At 39.8% G+C, this 17,346-nt stretch overlaps 1 protein-coding gene across 11 annotated transcripts in view; it reads left to right on the top strand.

Moving 5' to 3' along the window:
* Window positions 1–17,346, top strand: part of DLG2 (discs large MAGUK scaffold protein 2) — a 2,300,776-nt gene that overhangs the window by 1,475,360 nt on the left and 808,070 nt on the right. For 3 of the 11 annotated variants that reach the window (XM_075548692.1, XM_075548691.1, XM_075548689.1), the window contains exon 1: window positions 15,004–15,108. The exons of the other annotated variants lie outside the window; for them this stretch is intronic. In XM_075548692.1, coding sequence (XP_075404807.1) covers window positions 15,004–15,108 — 105 coding nt within the window. Of the gene's footprint in view, window positions 1–15,003; window positions 15,109–17,346 lie in introns of those variants that run through there. 11 annotated transcript variants of the gene reach the window in all.

The raw sequence follows: 17,346 nt of genomic DNA, 5'->3' as shown, positions 1-17,346 counted from the left end.
TTTAACAAAATACATAATATTCAGAAAATCCTCAATGAACTATTGCTAAATAAAGAAATATGGTTTTGTTTCCCTAAATTTCCTCTTCTGAAATAGAAAGCACTCTTTTAAAAGCTGCATAACTTCTAATTTTTACTCACTTTTTAGACATAAGTCCAGCCTGCACCATACATTAATAACAAAATATTGCTTAGCAAGGTGAATCTGGACCAGGATAAGGAGAGTTAGGCGAGGAGGTGATTTTCCATCCTGCCCTCCAGCCACTAGAACATCCTCCTATTGGGTTCTAGCATTAGGTGAATCATGAACGTATTGTCTCGCCTGAAACTCTAGGCCTGTTACGTGGGTGCTGTTTCAGATGTATTCTTTTTTATGGTGGGAGGAAGACTTGAGAAGTGTCATATGTTCATCAGAAAATATTTTATCGTGTGACATTTGACTTGTCTTTTGGACAGTGGTTTTTAAATTAGATATGGTTATTTCTGATGAGTTCTAGATTTTCCACAATGCTTCATCTCAGCAATAGCTAGGCTGAAAGAACACCCCAAATATTGGAGCTCTTAAGAGGTAGTTTGTGTGTTTTGTTTTAAATTGGGTCTATCTTTGTTATCTGGTGCTGCTATAGCACAAATATCACAAGTAGATTGCTTTAACACAGAAAATTATTCTCTCACAGTTGAAGAGGCTAGAAGGCCCCCTTCAAGGCCAAGTGTCTTTTATTTCTGTACCCTACATGGATGTGGAGATCCGCTGTGAATCAATGATTATTTCTACTTGTAAAGAGCTTGCCTGCACCGCTGTGTTAGCCTTTGTCTTTTGTCTCGGTGTATCATAAAATCCACTCCCCCCAAACTGTCAGAATGATATTTCTAATCCTCCCTCCCCCCGCACGTTGTCATTCTCCTTCAATGTCTTCACACTGCTGTGGGGTAAAGTTCAACATTCTTAGAGGGTGAGAGAGACCCTGATAGCCTACACATTGCCCTCCTTTGAACTTTAAAACTGATTTCCCTCTATCTCCTTTCCCAAGTACCTTGCTGTTGTTAGCTGTTGTAAAGTGCACTCCAGCTCAGAGCTGACCTGTGGATAATAGGAGGAAGTACAGTCTCATCCCGTGTCATCATCCTCATCAACCCGTTGTTGCAGCTGCTGTGTCCATCTGTCTCCTTGAAGGACCTTCCTCTTTTTTTTGCTGTCCTTCTACCACACATGACGTCCTTTGGGGGACCTGGTCATCCTGATACCATGCCCACACTACAAGACCTGAAGTCTCACCAGCCTCACTTCTGTAAACCACTCCGACTGTGCATTGTCCATGTCAGCTGTGTTCATTTGCTGGCAGTTCATGGTACAGTCAATACTCTCCAGCACCATAATTCAAACACACTGTTTTCTCTTTGTCCTCCCTGCCTCTTGTCCTGCTTTGGAGCAAATGCATGAGACAACTGAAAACGTGATGGACTGGGTCAGGAGCATCTATTCCTCAGAATGACAACTGTGCTTTTCAGTGCTTAGGCAAGAGTAGATGGCAGTAGATTTGCCCAATGCAACAAATACATCATTTCATGCCTTAACTGCTGCTTCCTTGGGCATTGACTGTAGATCCAAATAAAAAGAAATCCTCAACGTTGTTTTCTTTCCATTCATTATAATTTGCTTATTAGTTCCGTTGTGAGGATTTTTGTTTCCTGTAGGTTAAGGTGTAATGTAATCCATACTAAAGGCCATTGTCTTTGATCTTCCTTCCTCAGTAAGCACATCAAGTCTTGCTTTCTGCAAACCTACTCTGTACTCTGCATATCAAAGGCTGTTAATGTGCCTTCCTTCATCCCAGTGCCATGTTGACCTTCATGTAGTTGAACATCTGGGATTATTTGATCAGCATGCAGATTGGATAAATCCAGTGAAAAGATAACATGCTGATATGTACACACAACACACTTCTCATTTAAAATCATGCACATGTCCCTGGTTCTGCTTGATTGGCTGGCTCTTGGTCTGTGTTTGAACCCACATGAGATTATTATTCTCTATAATGGTATCCCAAATTTTCTGTGATCTGCAGTTGAATATCTTTGCATAGTCAATAAAACATAGGTAAACATCTTTCTGGTGATCTCTGCTTTCAGCTAAAATTGATCTGCCATCAGCAAAGTTGTCCCTTGCTTGAGGTCCTCCTCCCAATGCAGCTTGACTGCTTGGCAGCTCTCTCTCAATGTACTGCTGCACCAATTTGTAAAATACCCTCAGCAAAATTTTGCTTGTCTGTGATATTAATGATTTTTCCTAATATCAAAACCACATAAAATAAATCTGCTAAATTTTGATGGAGGTGGGTGAAAAATCACAAATACTACTGATAAGCACTAAATTGAAGGATATCACTGTTGTATGATAGATAGTAAAAAATGTATTTCCTTACACCCCTTGAACTCAACTTAGCCCAGGATTTTCAGCCTCTCCTGCTGAGAAGTTTGCCTTGCTACCTTTATCTCAACATGGGAAGATGATTTCAGGATCCCACAGTTCTCTGGTGGTGCTGTGGGAGAAAGGTCAGTGGTTTGCACACCTAGCCTTTGCACAGGACAGACGACCTGGCGATCAGCTCTTGTAAAGATTAACCCAAAACAAACATCTTTATTGAATCAATTCTGACCCAAAGCAACCTTAAAGAGAGAAGAGTGCTGGCCCATCACGTGTTCACGTCTGTAGTCTTTCAAGAAGTAGACAGCCACATCTTTCCCTGCAGAGGAGCTGGTGGGTCCTAACAGCCAACCTTTCAGTTAGAAATCCAGCTCTAGCAAAGAGCTAATGGAAATGCTTCCATAAAGCTCACAGCCAAGAAAACCCTATGGGACAGATCTATTCTGTCTCATGTGGTCACCCAGTCTGGATGAACTCAATGGCAAAGGCACACAGCAACTTTAACAGACACATTGATGCCAAATTTAAAAAGGTGAGCCTAGCATGTCCATTTCCCTTTCTCAAACATAGTCACCATAAAGTTCCCCTTTTCTAGGGTTGAGCAAAGGGATCATGAAGTCCCTCCATTTGAAACCATTAAGGAATAAAGAATTATCTAACATTAACTCATTACCATCAAGCCAATTCTGACTCCTGGGGACCCTAGAGCAGAGGGCAGAATTGCTTTTGTGACTTTCTGAGAGTAACTCTTTATGGGAGTAGAAAGCCTCATCTTCCTTCTGAGAAGCTGCTGGTGGTTTTGAACTGGCCAACACATAACCGCTTCACCACCAGGGCTCCTTAAGGAGGAAAGAATAATCTAACATAGGTGCTGTTATTCTCGTCTAGAAGCCACTTCCTTATGTTTTGCTGAATTCTTGACTGCCCTAAACATCCAACCTCAGTGAAGTTTCGTTTTGTTGATAGATTGTCTAGTTTGTTCTGTACCCACACCAGATTTAATTTTCTTTTCTCCCATAACATTTTATTATTTCATCAGAGTATATGATGCCAGTTTAGTGAAATGGTTAGTCTGTGAAGTTCTCAAGGGGGTGGTTGGGGCAATACTATGTTTACTTAGCTCCTAATACAGAATATAGAATCTTGTGGAAATTTAATATTTAGAGGAAATATTTACCAAGGTACTTAACCAAAAATTAAGATAATGTATTTCTATGACCCCCTAATAGAGATCAAGAATCAGACTGGAAATATATTCTAATTATCTCAGCTAACACACAAACCAAGTCTGAGACTGAAGCTAATACTCCCATCTTACAGATGAGTCTATGGAGGTATTAGAGATAATTATCTAATGATCTGTAGAGCTGATATTCATATGCAGACATTATTGTTTTAGCACAATAATAACAATGATAAAACAGTAAAGTAATAGCTAACATCAATGGAATTCTGACTTCACCTCAGTACTCTGCTACATGTTACATGCATTCCCCTTTTCTAGTACTCTTCTCAACAACTATTCACTATTTTTGTCTCATTTTGAGAGGAATCAAGCAAACTACAGAGATAATAGGCAACTTACCATGGCTGCATTGTGAGTAGCAGCATCCCCTTGAAAAGCCTGACTGATTGACCCTAAAGCCTTTCATTTCCTCACCGCTGTACTACCCAGAAGACAATTTCTAATTTTTGGATGCTGGACACTGTACTTGAATATCGACAAAATTGGTTTTAATTTTTGTCTTCACAAATACTAAGCTTTGAGCCCCTAGAAATGTTACCCACTGTGCCTGCGGTGTCTTTTTCGTACCTTTAGTCAGCTCCAAGGGCGTGAGTACTAAATAAGCGAGTTGAGAGATGCTCGCTTATGTGCTGGATGCTTGATGGCTGTTCAGCCAGTGCTCAAGGTCGTTTGCTCTCCTTTGCACAGAAAAATGAATCCCTCTGTGTGTGCCCTGAGCCCTTCCACTTGTTTATTTGTGCCTCACAAGATCCCAGTGAGAAAGCGGGGATGATTATTTCTGTTTTTCCATAGGGGGAAATAACTCCTAAAAGTCAAGAGGTGTAGTCTCAGTCGCAGACACCTCACAAGGGGCAGAAAAAGAACGTCGCACCTCTCGCTCCTTATCATTATATAATGAGTGTGGCATTCAGGACAACTTGTCAAGTGAAGGCAGACAGCCGAATATATACCAGTGAAATCAAAAGACTTTTATAAGAAAAAAATATATTAAAAGATGTCATCAGTCTTCTATACCATCTTTGTTGGGGGCAAAACTGTAGAAAGAAAGGAGTCAGGATCTGGTTTGTTTCGTTAGGAAGTTTGTTCTTGTTGCTCAGTGAAGGCCATCACATGAGTTGATGCCTAATCTCATGGGCTTGTTTGAGAGCTGCAGTTTCTCAGCCTCGATCAGACACCTGTCCTCATCAATTAGAGACTGTGCTGGCTGTTATCAGCCCTGATCACTGCAGAGATATGTTGTTGGAGTGATGTTGCTGAGTAATTGCTCATGAACAGCACAAAGCCCATTATCAAAAGGCATTTCAGGTTGGCGCCCCTGAGGCCTGACCATCCAGCAAATCGTACTTTAAACAATACTTTCTTGTATCACCACACAGACCCAAAACATATTTGAGGGAGAATTAGAGATGGTCGAAGAGATCTGCTAATCACCCAGCAGAACTGTCTCTCCCCCTCCCCCCCCCTCCCCCACTGCTCGCTCCTGAGTGAATCTTCTCCCATATTTGGTTAGGAATCCTTCAGTTTCCCCACGTAGCAGGTGGTTGGAAAGTGACATTAAAAGACTTTTTCTGAATCTGGATCTTTAGTTAAAAGATCACTTAGTTAGAAGAAGGTGGGGGAGGGGCTTGCTTCTAGATGAATTTCTGGACCTAGGAAGATTGCCCTTACTCATACTAACAAGAGTGAATCATATCAAAGTCCCTGAGGAACTGGCTTGCTGGACACACTACTGACTCTAATATAAAAAGACTTACATTGAGATTACTTATTGGATCTTCCACTGTCCCTATTTTTGTTTTCAGTATTAAAAACATAGGTCAGTGAAGGCCACGGTTTGGTTGATTCTTATAATTTTCCTAATTCCCTCACTTTGACTTAAGCCAATATTCTTTAATCCCAAGTGTGTGACTTTACCATAACAATAAAGCTACCTAATAACTATGCTTTTGTCTCCCATTTTTGAAAGGGAAATTCTTTTGTTACATTTGAAAGAACTTAAAACAGAATCCCAAGGATTAACTTTTTAATTAGATTGAATGATTAGAAACACTTCATCACAGCAGTTTTTCTTTCATTATAAAGAGAGGTTGTTAGTTTCTGTTCAATTAATGTTCATTGAAATGTTATTTAAATGCAATTATTGCTGATTAAAAAAACATCAAACATACATGGCATGATTAAGTGTTTTGATTTTTAGCTTTTCTAATGGCCAAAAGCTGCTGATTAAAAGAGTATTGTTGAAGCGTCCACGGAACTTTATATATTCATGAATAACATTTCCGTGCATTTAACCAAAGTGCCAAGCATATTGCAGTCCCTGTGGTAAGGTAACTGACCCTTAGGCACACCAGTGCAGTTCTGTGAAATCTAAGTTGGAAGGCCTATTTTGGTGAAAACATGATGGAAACTTTGGTGAAAATTTATGATTATGGTATCAGCTTTTGACTTTAAAAGCATTTTCATGTCTCTGTCTTGACTTCACAGTATAATTCAAAATGTTGTAGTTAAATTTGGGCTTTTGGTACTAGTAGGTTTATTATTTTCTGTAGAGCTTCCTTTTGGAATGAATGCCCTGGATCTCAAGAGCATTGGGAACAACTGTTTGTTTTATGGCTCTGCGGTCTGCATGGATTTATATTCTGTCCCAAAATATGATGTCTTGCAAAACCATCTTATCTGGATTCCCTGTATCTACAGTACTTACCCTTGACAAGATGGCTCGACACAGTGGGTACAACCAAGAGCTCACACATAGGAACTGTGAGGGCGGGGCAGGACTTGGGCAGGACTGGGGCGCGTCTGTTGTACATGATGTGCTGTGAGTTGGAACCGAAGTGACTGCACCTAACAACGTTAGTTACCTTCCTAGTTGTTTGTTTTCAACAAATGAAAGTCACATTGTGCTCTCAGAGAAGCTCCGTGGTGCCTACTGTGTTGTATGGAAAATACCCCTTTCACTGTAGGGGTGGCCTGTAGGTGCTCCTTGGCAGCATTAATACTAATAATGAGAAGATGCTATTGATAGCTTACATTCACTTTTTTAGCATTCTTATGTTTTAATAAATGTTAAGCATAAGCATCAATTTCTCACAGCAATCCTAGGAGATTGATATTATGACTACTAATTATTATTATTATTATTCATGATTTACAACCAAGACTTGGTGAGGTTAACTAACTTTTCTAATTTCCCACAATTAATAATAAATGGAACAGGCATTTAGACCCATTCATTTTCCCCAACTAGAATTTATTAATTATTATTTAATTGCCTATAACTTGTACTAGCATCAACCACTTTCTTTCCTCCCCGCATAATAATTTTTTTAACAGACAGACGAACTCAGTTCATTGCTTGTACGTTTAGTGTTTTCTCCTGGCCTGCCCTAACAATTCAGGCTTCTAGTGAACTGTTGCCTCTCACCTAATTCTGAGGGCCTCATAAACATTTGCACATCCCAAAGTCAATTATTAATGCATCTCTCTAAGTCCATATGAAATAGGCCAATGAGGCATTTATCTGTGTGTGGGGTGTAGGAGGGGTTAAGGCAAAAGTAAGCAAGAAGACAGGGAAGAAGGAGCGGGAATGAGGGAGGGAAGAATGAAATGGGGGACAGAGGGAAAGCGATACTGAGGTTCTGACTATTGCAACTCTCCACTAAGATGTACAGCTGCTGCCCAGTGAGCATGTACTGATTTGAGGAAAGTCAAACAAAAACAAACTCCCATTGGTTGATGCTGACTCATAGTAAGCCTATGGGGTCATTTTAATATCTTAAAAGAGCTGAGACAAAAACTGATTCTATGACCATTCTATGGTATGAAAAAAAGGAAAAATAGTAATTCTAAGGTAAATAGTACCAAGGAGTCCTGGTCAGCAGTTCAAACTCATCAGATACTCTGTAGGAGCAAGATCAAACTATAAGTTCCTATAAAGATTTACAACCTCTAAGGTCCCATCAGGTTGCTCTGGCTTGGAATCCACTCAGTGGCAGTGGGTTTAGGCCTGGGGACCTGGTACTGTCAATCAGTCTGGGTTTCATTTTTCTGTCCATACAGAAAAAAATACAACCATCCCAACCTCACAGAATTGTAAGAATCAAATACAAGACATATATGGAGATTAAAAACTCAAAGGAAACGAGTTCTGCTCCTTAGAGTTTCCATTGGCAATAAGAGCTCTCCAGCTCTTTCTTACAAGATGCCTCGGGGTAGATGTTTTTTGATTAGCTCCAAGCCTTTAATGGCTCATGCCACCCCGGACTCCAAAGTCTTAGTATTGCTTCTTACAGAGAGGCTGTCCTAATATCACAAGAATCCTAGCATACAGTGCCAAGGAATCTGGAACAGGGAAAGAGTGAGGGAGCTAGATTTCACATGCTTAAGACTTCTCTGCTATAGACCTGCCTTGAGCCTGAGCCTGAGCCTGCGGTTTAACAGGCTGAGATCCAAGGTTCTAGAGAGCTGTTTTCTAACAAGCTTTAGTGTGATACTTGCTTCAGTAAGCTATGCTGAAGTCACTTGTTGCTGCTCCCTTACATGATGTGGCTTATAAATTCCAAAGACGACTCAGAATGCATAGATTATATCATTCTAATAACGTTCTCCCTTAAACACCTTTGAAATGTAGCGGACAGACTGATTACATATCCCTATTTTATATTACACAAATTGGGATATTATCACAAGTCATATCACACTGTGGAAAACTATTACAATAAATGTTTATTTGACCTTTCACTCTGATATAAATTCATAAGAATTTTCTTCCATTGAAAGAAGTGTCACTCTGGCTTACCTTGGAGAAATGGATCAGATATCAACTTTTAGCAGGGAAAACCATGACCAATTTTATCAGCACTCCTTATAAATATGGAATATCTTGATAAATGTTCTAATATATGATTTTAAGTTCTAAATAGCTTTCAGAAATGTTTGCTATTTAGGCTATTAGTAATGATAATATCCATCTAATATTCTAGGCACTGGTGCTAGCCATTGTGTCATTGACTTCTGTTCTATGAATTATTGCTCAGTGGAAAAGGCAGGAAGTGAAAAGTTGGGATGAGAGCTATGAAGGAAACTGGGGGTTTAGGGAACAAGAAGAAGAAGAGGCTCTGTACTTTGTGTGTTTGTGTGTGGAAGGGGGGTGTCAATAAGATGATCAAATGAACAGATGTAGTCAGATGTAAAGCCCAAAGATATTAGTTGAATCTTGATCCTTTAAGCGTAATGCTTATTTGTTTAATGAATGGCTTATAACTAATTTGATTAATTAATGCTATAAACAACAATATACTACATGAGGACATTGGTCATTCACTGGTAAGAAGTCTTGCCTTTCATACAGGAAGCCCACTTTTGATACCTGGCCAGTACACCTCCTGCACGTCCACTCCCTCTCTGTAAGTGATGGGTTATGTGTTGCTATGATGCTGAACAGGTTTCAGTGGGGCTCACAGACTCAAATTGACTAGGAAGAAAGGCCTGGAAATCTAATTGTAAAGATTAGCCCATGAACACCCTATGAATCCCAGTGGTTTCATCCTAATCAGCAGCAAACCCTCGTGAGGATGAAGTAGAAGTAGAACCAGACAGTGTTTCTTTATGTTCCATAGTGCTTGGGCTAGCCACCAGTTGAAAGCCCAATCCAAAGCAGCTGACAGCGATATAATACTTGATGTGAGACTCTGCTCTAAAGTCATACAAATATTATATCACTAAATTATCTACAATCATATCAGATAAGTGGTATTATAATCTCTATTCTCTAAATAAGTAACCGAGGTGAAAAGAAGTAAAGCAACTTGCCCAGGGACCCACATAATGAGTGGTGAAGTGAATTTTGCTAGTCTCTGTGAGCTTACTTTTCTATCTGTAAATTGAGAATAATACCTTTGTGGGAATGTGGAGGAAGTATTGTATGAGACAGGACTTGTTCGAACAGCACTTGTTCGAATTCTTATTGTAATTCAATACCATTCGTAATGTCATCATTACAGTGATATACATGTTCACTAACTTATGCGGAAGGCAGAAATTTTAAGACAAGAGCCTTAGATCCAGAGAGTTTACTGGGTTTTTTTTACCTAAAGATATTACCAGTGTACATGTTACAGTGTATAAGTCAAAATTGCATGGAATTTTATTTTGTTTTTCTTTCTTTGTTTGGGGCTAAATTTTGTACCACTGCTGCATATTGTCCATGATAGAGAAGAAAATTATATGATTGAGAATGAAAGTATGTCTTGACAGATCACTGCATTCGATCAATAGTTTATTATTTTTATTGTTAAATAGAATTGCATTGTCTGAATTTATCACACAATTCATCTCTTGGTGTTGTTTCTGACTTTCGGCTAGTGCAAATGAGGTCCTATGGGCATGTGCTTTCATTCTCTTGGAGAAGTGGTATGAAAATGAGAAAATCATATGGTAGATATATGTTTAAATGTTCAAGGAACTGGTAAAATGTTTCCAAAATGGTTACAATTCCATCAGCAGTGTATGAGAGTTTCAATTTTCTTTGTTCTCACTGTCTCTTACTGTGGCTATTTTTTCCCCATCCTACTACACAGGCAATGGCATTTTGACTTTAGTTTTCATTTCTCTAGTAACTCATAGTGCTGATTTTTCAAGTGCCTATTTGATGCATTGCTTTTTAAAACAAAAATGAATCCTAACATGGCAAAATAAGGAATTTTTCCCCCATTTCATTCTTTTCCCTTGCCTTGTTCCATATTGTACCTACAGTGTATCTTACTTGTTCAAGTGCCCAAAACTCTTGCTCAGTTTTAAAAATAGAATTGTGAATTTACTCACTGTTTTCACTTTGAGAGTTCTTGATATATTTTGGAAGCATGTCCTGTCGATTTAGGATTTTAAAATATTTTCTGCCAGTATCAAATCATCCAAAACGTTTTTACTGTGAGAAGGCAGCTCTTCCTCAGTCAGATGCTGAGTACCTTCCACCTGAGGGCTCCTCTTCTGGCGCCATCTCTGACAAGGCCCTGCTTCTTTTCGTGACGTTATCAGGATTTGACAACGTTTTGACCATGCAGGAGATCATCCTGGGAAACTCCTCTGAAGTGGCCAGCGGACTCCTTCAAGCATAGTCTGTTCTCAGCCTGAAGCTCTGGTGAAGCCTGTTCACTGTGGGTGACCCTGCTGGCACTGAAATACCAGTGACATGGCTTTAAGCATCACAACCACGCACACGCCATCACCGTGTGACAAACTGAGAGACAAATGGCAGAGACATAGTCTAGTGACTGCTTAACCAAAGAATGGTTGCCATAATATATCGGACACTGGCCTTACAGGAAGAAAAGGTCTATGCTCTACTTGTGGGCTGAAGGAAAGTGCATAGTGAATGGTGGAAGAGAAATAATAGGTGTCATCAAGTCATCTCTCATCCAGAGCGATCTTATGGTCAACAGAATGAAACGCTGCACGGCCCTGTGCCAGTCTCCAAATTGTGCAGCAGATTTACCTAATGTAATACGTCTTTTGATCTCCTGACTGTTGCTTCCATGACCATTGATTGTGGATCCAAGACAAACCCCTGGAGAATTTCAACCTTTTCTCCATTTATCATGATGTTACTTACCATCTGGTCCAGTTGTGAGGATTTTGTTCTTTCTTAAAGTTTAATCCATAACAAAGGCTACAATCCTTGACCTTCATCAGCAAGTGCTTCAATTTCTCTTCACTTTCACAACCAATGTTGCATCCTCTGCATACGGCAGGTTAGTAAGCCTTCCTCCAATCCCAATGCTACACTCTTCTTCATGTAACCCAGCCTCTCTGATGATCGGCTCAGCATACGGAATGAACAAGTATGGTGGGAGGATACAACTCTATGGCACACCTTTCCTGATTTTAAACCAGGCAGGGTTCCTTTGCTCTGTTCCCACAACTGCCTCTGGATCCATGTGCAAATTCTGCATGAGCACAGTGGGGTGCTCTGGAATCCCCCATTCTTCTCTAGGTTGTCCACAGTTTATTCCTATCCAGGTAGTTGACTGCCTTTGCATAGTCAATGAAACTCGGTTTTCTGGTATTTTTTGCTTTAAGCCAAGATCCATCTGCCATCAGCAATACTACCCCTTGTTCCATGTCCTCTTCTGAATTTGACCTGGTCTTCCGGCAGCTCCCAGTCAATGGGCTGCTGTAACTGTTGGATGATCTTAAGCAGAATCGTCATGTGCGTGTTGTCAGTGAAGTCCTTCTGTAGTCTGAGCGTTCCGTTGGGTCACCTTTCCTAGGGACGGGCACACATACGGACCTCGTCCGGTCAGTGGGTCGGGTAGCGGTCTTCCACATTTCCTGGCATAGATGAGTGAGTGCTTCTTCAGTGTTCAGAGACATTGCAATGGGTAATGGGTGATTACACAATATGTTATACTTATTTTTGTACTCCTAGTTCATAGCACCATCCTTGGTTTTTAATGACACTCAAACTTAAGCTGAACCACTAATTAAATAATTGATCAGGTGAGAGTCATAGAAAACCCTGATTGAATTTTGAAGGTAAAAAGTTTAGAACTTACCAAAACAGAAAACATGATAAATGTGCTTAATAAGAACTGTGTTATATGACCTATGTGATTGAGCCACTTATTACCTCCAAAATTATACAAAGATACCTGTTTTAGAGGTCAGGGAATAACGATATGGAATTAAGTACCTGAAGAAATGTGAGCGAGTCACTGGCATCGTGAACTGTCTGTCAGAATTGCTGACAACGATGACGGGCTACTCTTCAGTAGAGAAGCTACTGAGTTTTCATCAAGAATACCCTTGCTGCGATCTAACTTTGATAATTGATCTAGTTACTTAATATTTTTCACAGACTTTCTTAGTGTCATTTCCCTTCCAGACCAATTCATGGTGACTTCTACTTTCCTGTGCTGCGCTTTGCTCTCTCGTTCCTACTTCAAGAATGCCCCTGACCTTTCCCTGGATGTTTGAATTCTGTCCGAAGTCCTACCAAGACTGCCTTACCTTCTCCAGTTGATATGTTTCTCTTTCCCCTTATTTTGTGACTAGTTTAGGTCATTTTGTTTAGGCTTTTGCCCTTTTTAAACCTAATCTTCCTGCTATTTTTATATATATAGAGATATACATATATAATTTCTTTGGAAGATTTTAAAATTCAGAGTCAACAACTGGGAATACAAGTTTCCCTTTAGTACTACCAAGAAGTGAAGTACATGAAAGTTGCTGGTTATGTTTGCAGGATCCGTGAAGAAATGAATTCGTTAAAGGACATTGTGTAATGTTGTGTTTATACATGGAGAGAATACCAATCCTCTAAGCTTTCCCCCAAGGGAATGGAATGGAGGAGCTCATAGGAGATTCTGCTTAAGTGAAAGAGTAAAGGGCCCTGATTAACAAGAGATGGGAAGAAGGCCCAAGATTGAGAAAAGACCGAGAGATTGGAATCTGGATACTGAAAGAATAGCTCAAGGAACTCGGAGACAAGAGGGTGGGATTGGGGAGATATGAAAATAACACCCCTGCCCCTCCCGCCCCGCCACCCAATTGTTTCCTGAGAAATCCAGGACACTGACTAGTGACGGAATATTTTCTCAAAGTTGTGGGCTGGCTGGCGACCAGTGGGTGAAGAGGAAGCGTGTGGCTGGGCAGATGGGAGAGCGGCAGGGCAGGCATAAAGGCAGAGGAGGGACTGTGGGTGTAAGCTGAACAGAACACATGAATGGGGAAAGAGAAAGTTGGCTGAACTGTTACTGAAAAACAAACTGTCTGGTGAAAATAGCCTTATAGAGGGATTTATGAAACATCAAGGTAGGATTTTTTTAAAGCAGTTCTTCACATTTTTTTACATTTAAAATAGAAAAATAACTGAAATCAAGCAAACACTTTGTTTCAGCTTTTGATGCTTTCAAATTACAAGGTCATTAGTCTGGATGAGCAGAGTGCCTCTATCGTCATGCACAAACCACCAAAACTAGGTAACTCAAATCATGCAGCTCTTCCCAAAATAATATGACAAAATCCTTCATGTATATTAAACCCTCTCCTATACAATATATACCTCATTTTGCACATTGGATTTTCTAGGTCAGTACACAGTTCCTTCTTTTTGCTGTTTATTTGTTTCTTTCTTATCTATTCAACATGGTTTCATAAATACTTCTATTGTTATCACTGGATATATGTGGAGCCTTTGGGATGTCTGAATCTCCCACTTTGTCAAGATTTGTTGTCCCTCTCCTCTTCAGTCCCAAAGAGAATAAAAAGGAGGACAGAGCCTCACTTTGCTTTCGGGGCTCCTGATTCAGGTAAGAGAACACACAGAGTCTATCTCTAAAATCTGCTGCTCATATTTTATTTAGTGATTAGACTAGTCTTCTTGAAGTTAGTGAGAAAACTATATATATATATATATATACATATACATATACATATACATATATATATAGTTCGAAGATTCTTGGGAGTGAGCAAGCCATATATATATATATATATATATATATATATATATATATATATATATATATATATATATATATATATATATATATATTACACATTCAGCATTAGAGCATTAGGCAACCCATACTGAGTTCCCAAGAATCTTCAAACACATGATTATTTTTTTGTAACTATATAACTTGTACCTGGAACGATAAATAAATGTAATGTCTCTCTGGTATATAATCTGGTATACAAAGCTTTCTAATTACTATTAAGTCATAAACTGTGTTTATACTCATCAACCTTCAGGCCAATCACAGATGAACCACTCTGGCGCATACTAAGGCGATAATACTCTGTTATGAAGCACGTGTGGCAAGTGCAGGAATGAACTAAAGTGACAGGATCGAGCATTTCCAATGAGCATGAATGTCCACAGTTCTACCTCGCACACAGCCCACAAGTAGATCCCTGTAATGTGTACATTTATGTCACACACTGCTACCTCCACGGCCTGCCACCTAAATGTTTTAGTAGATATATTTTCCACATTCTCTGCCTCCTACTGCTTCCTCCCCACACACACACTTATGGTGTGTGCAGTTTCGTCAGGCCCTTGCAGAGACAGCGGAACATGGAAGGGATTGCCTTTCACAAGTGTGGGAATGAAAATCCTTCCCAATGAAAACATCTGTCTCTGTTCAAGTCAGGCCCAGTTATCCCCCAAAAGAAATGTTCTGATTAACATTTAAAAAAATCTTAAGATAGCAGTTTGGGTAGCAGATCTAATTAAGAAGTTTATGTAACAGATCTGCAGGGTGTTTTTTTTTTCCTTCCCTCTTCTTCAACTGGGTTCTTTGAGCTCAGTTTGAGTGTTAGCAGCTCTCGCTATGCAGCGGCCAAGTGCTTCCCGGGCTGAGAATTATCAGCTTCTGTGGGACACCATTGCTTCGTTAAAACAATGTGAACAAGCTATGCAACATGCATTCATCCCGGTAAGGAGCGTTTCCTTGCACGGTGGGGAGGGGTTGCTGTTCTCTTTGCCCTTTTATATCGACACAGAAACGGCATGCATTCTATGTATTTAAAGGTATCTTTGTGTCTCTAGTTCTTCAAGATAAATATGTCTCTTTTGTTTTGTATGAAACAAGCATACAACTCCTTTTTTTTACAACTTCTTAATATGACCAAATATTGATCAGTGAGAGAGAATGAACAGTTGTGTCAGCAAAATTATCCCACTGAAGACCAGGGGGTATAGTAATGACATGCACCAAAGAAAGGACACAAGATTTATTATCCATGTATTAATATTTCATATAACCTATAATGTTTGTTTTCTCCTTATTGATGTCCTCCAAGTTATTTAGAATGGCTTGAAAATATTTTGCACTGGGTCTTCTATGTAAGATAAGAAGTCAAAAGTTAGCCTTTAAATTTATATTTTTAATTATCCAAGTCTAGAAAACTACCTTGAAGTCTCTTTTCCTTCAGGAAAGTGCTTAATGAACATGTCTAAATAGAAATGTGTAATATATTAAACAAATTAATAAGTGAACTGAGTTATTATGGGCTTCATTTGATAGCCTGAAATGAAGTAAATAGGATATGGAAGAGAGGAGTATTAAATTATTTGATTCTTTAACTCTCTCCGGGGGTATTGAGATTATCTATGAGGAACTAGAAAACATTCTTAAAAATAAATACCTGCTGGAAAACCCCTTGTTACTTCAAATGACAAATGTTATTTCTGACGTGGAAATCCAAGAGATAAACTTCTGTGAATAATTGGGGTAAATTTTTGAACTTCACACTGTTTTGGTGCCTGAGTTAGATGCCATCATTTCGGGGGCTTCTGGTTGTTACTATTTGAAGCCCTTCAAACTGGAACCGCTCTTTCTGACTTGGATTTCTGTAAGTTTATCATGACAGTTGAAGCCATCAGACTGACACCGTTTTTAACCAGTTAAAAAAGTTTTTAAGCTAATAATTGCAAGTTTTTAAAACCCTAATAACTGTAATACTTTCTGATTCGAACTGGAAAGGGGTGTGTATAGTTTGCTTCACCTGCATTTCATCCAGCTCCAGCTCCCTTAGTTCATCAGAGTGAGCGATGCTTTCTGACTCTCACATCGCTCTTCTCCTGTGTGACTTGTTCTCTGGCCAGTCAGAAGTGTCCCCTCCCTTCATGGTTCTTTGTATGCATTTCTAATTTATCACATAACACATTTTACTGTCAATATTTTCTTGTCTCTCCAATTTTATGGCAACCTTTAGAGCGAAGTAGGAAAAAAATGTAAGTTGGATAAAAAGGATCCAACCCAGATAGCCCTTCTTGGTAGTTTCACATCTTGAGCTGCTTCCTGGGGCTCTCTGCCTGGGAACCGGCACGGTTCCTGGAACAATAAAGAGTGCTGGGTGAGCAGGTGAGAAAGCGTCTCTGATTCTAGAATGTCCAGCTCTGGCTACTCTGCCTTCATAAATGGATTAGTAATCGCGGCCACCGGAGCACACACTCAGCCTTGACAAATGCAATGTCGTGGCGATGTGTTACTACAGGGCGTAGATGTTTTGGGAATACAATGGATTTAGATTTAGTTTTCAAAGTCCACAGACTTTTTTTCCCCACTTTATTATCTGCTCCCCATTTCTTCTAACACGTGTATAATCCTAACATCAACAGTAGTTGGCAGCTGGTTCCCAGTATGGCCGCGTCACAATGGAATGACCCGTTGCTTTCATGATCACTGGGGTGCTCAAAGCTGTCATTGTAGCCACTGTGCGCATTGAGTGCTTTCCCCCAGAGTTCATCTTCCAGCACGAGCGCGACAATAACAGGCAGTGATCAGAGCGTTTTCATGGGCAAGTTTGAAAGTAGATCAGGCTGCTCTTCCTTGTCTTTTGATACCTGTTTCCTGTGGTTCACCTGCTGCTGTTTGGAATGCCAGTGTCAGAGCATCCATCACCCTGGAAACTTGCAAGCTACCACGGTGTGACAGACTGACAGGGTGTAGCTCACTGCACAGAGCACCTTAGCAAATTCTGACACATACTCAATATGCCAATTCTGTGTTCTATTGTATTAAGGAAAATGCAAGAATTATGTCAGCCCAATGAATGGCTTGCTTGAGGAAAACTAGCTTGTCTTTTAAACTCAAACATTCGAGAACCTGCTTCAGATTGGGATTGCTGGCCTGAGAAGGTCCCAAGCAGGAATCTATTTTTCTGCCTGA

This window comes from Tenrec ecaudatus, chromosome 4 (assembly GCF_050624435.1).
Source record: "Tenrec ecaudatus isolate mTenEca1 chromosome 4, mTenEca1.hap1, whole genome shotgun sequence".
NCBI classification, from domain to species: Eukaryota; Metazoa; Chordata; class Mammalia; order Afrosoricida; family Tenrecidae; genus Tenrec; species Tenrec ecaudatus.
Note: the sequence above shows the minus strand (reverse complement) of the source record. Positions and strands in the feature narration are given on the sequence as shown.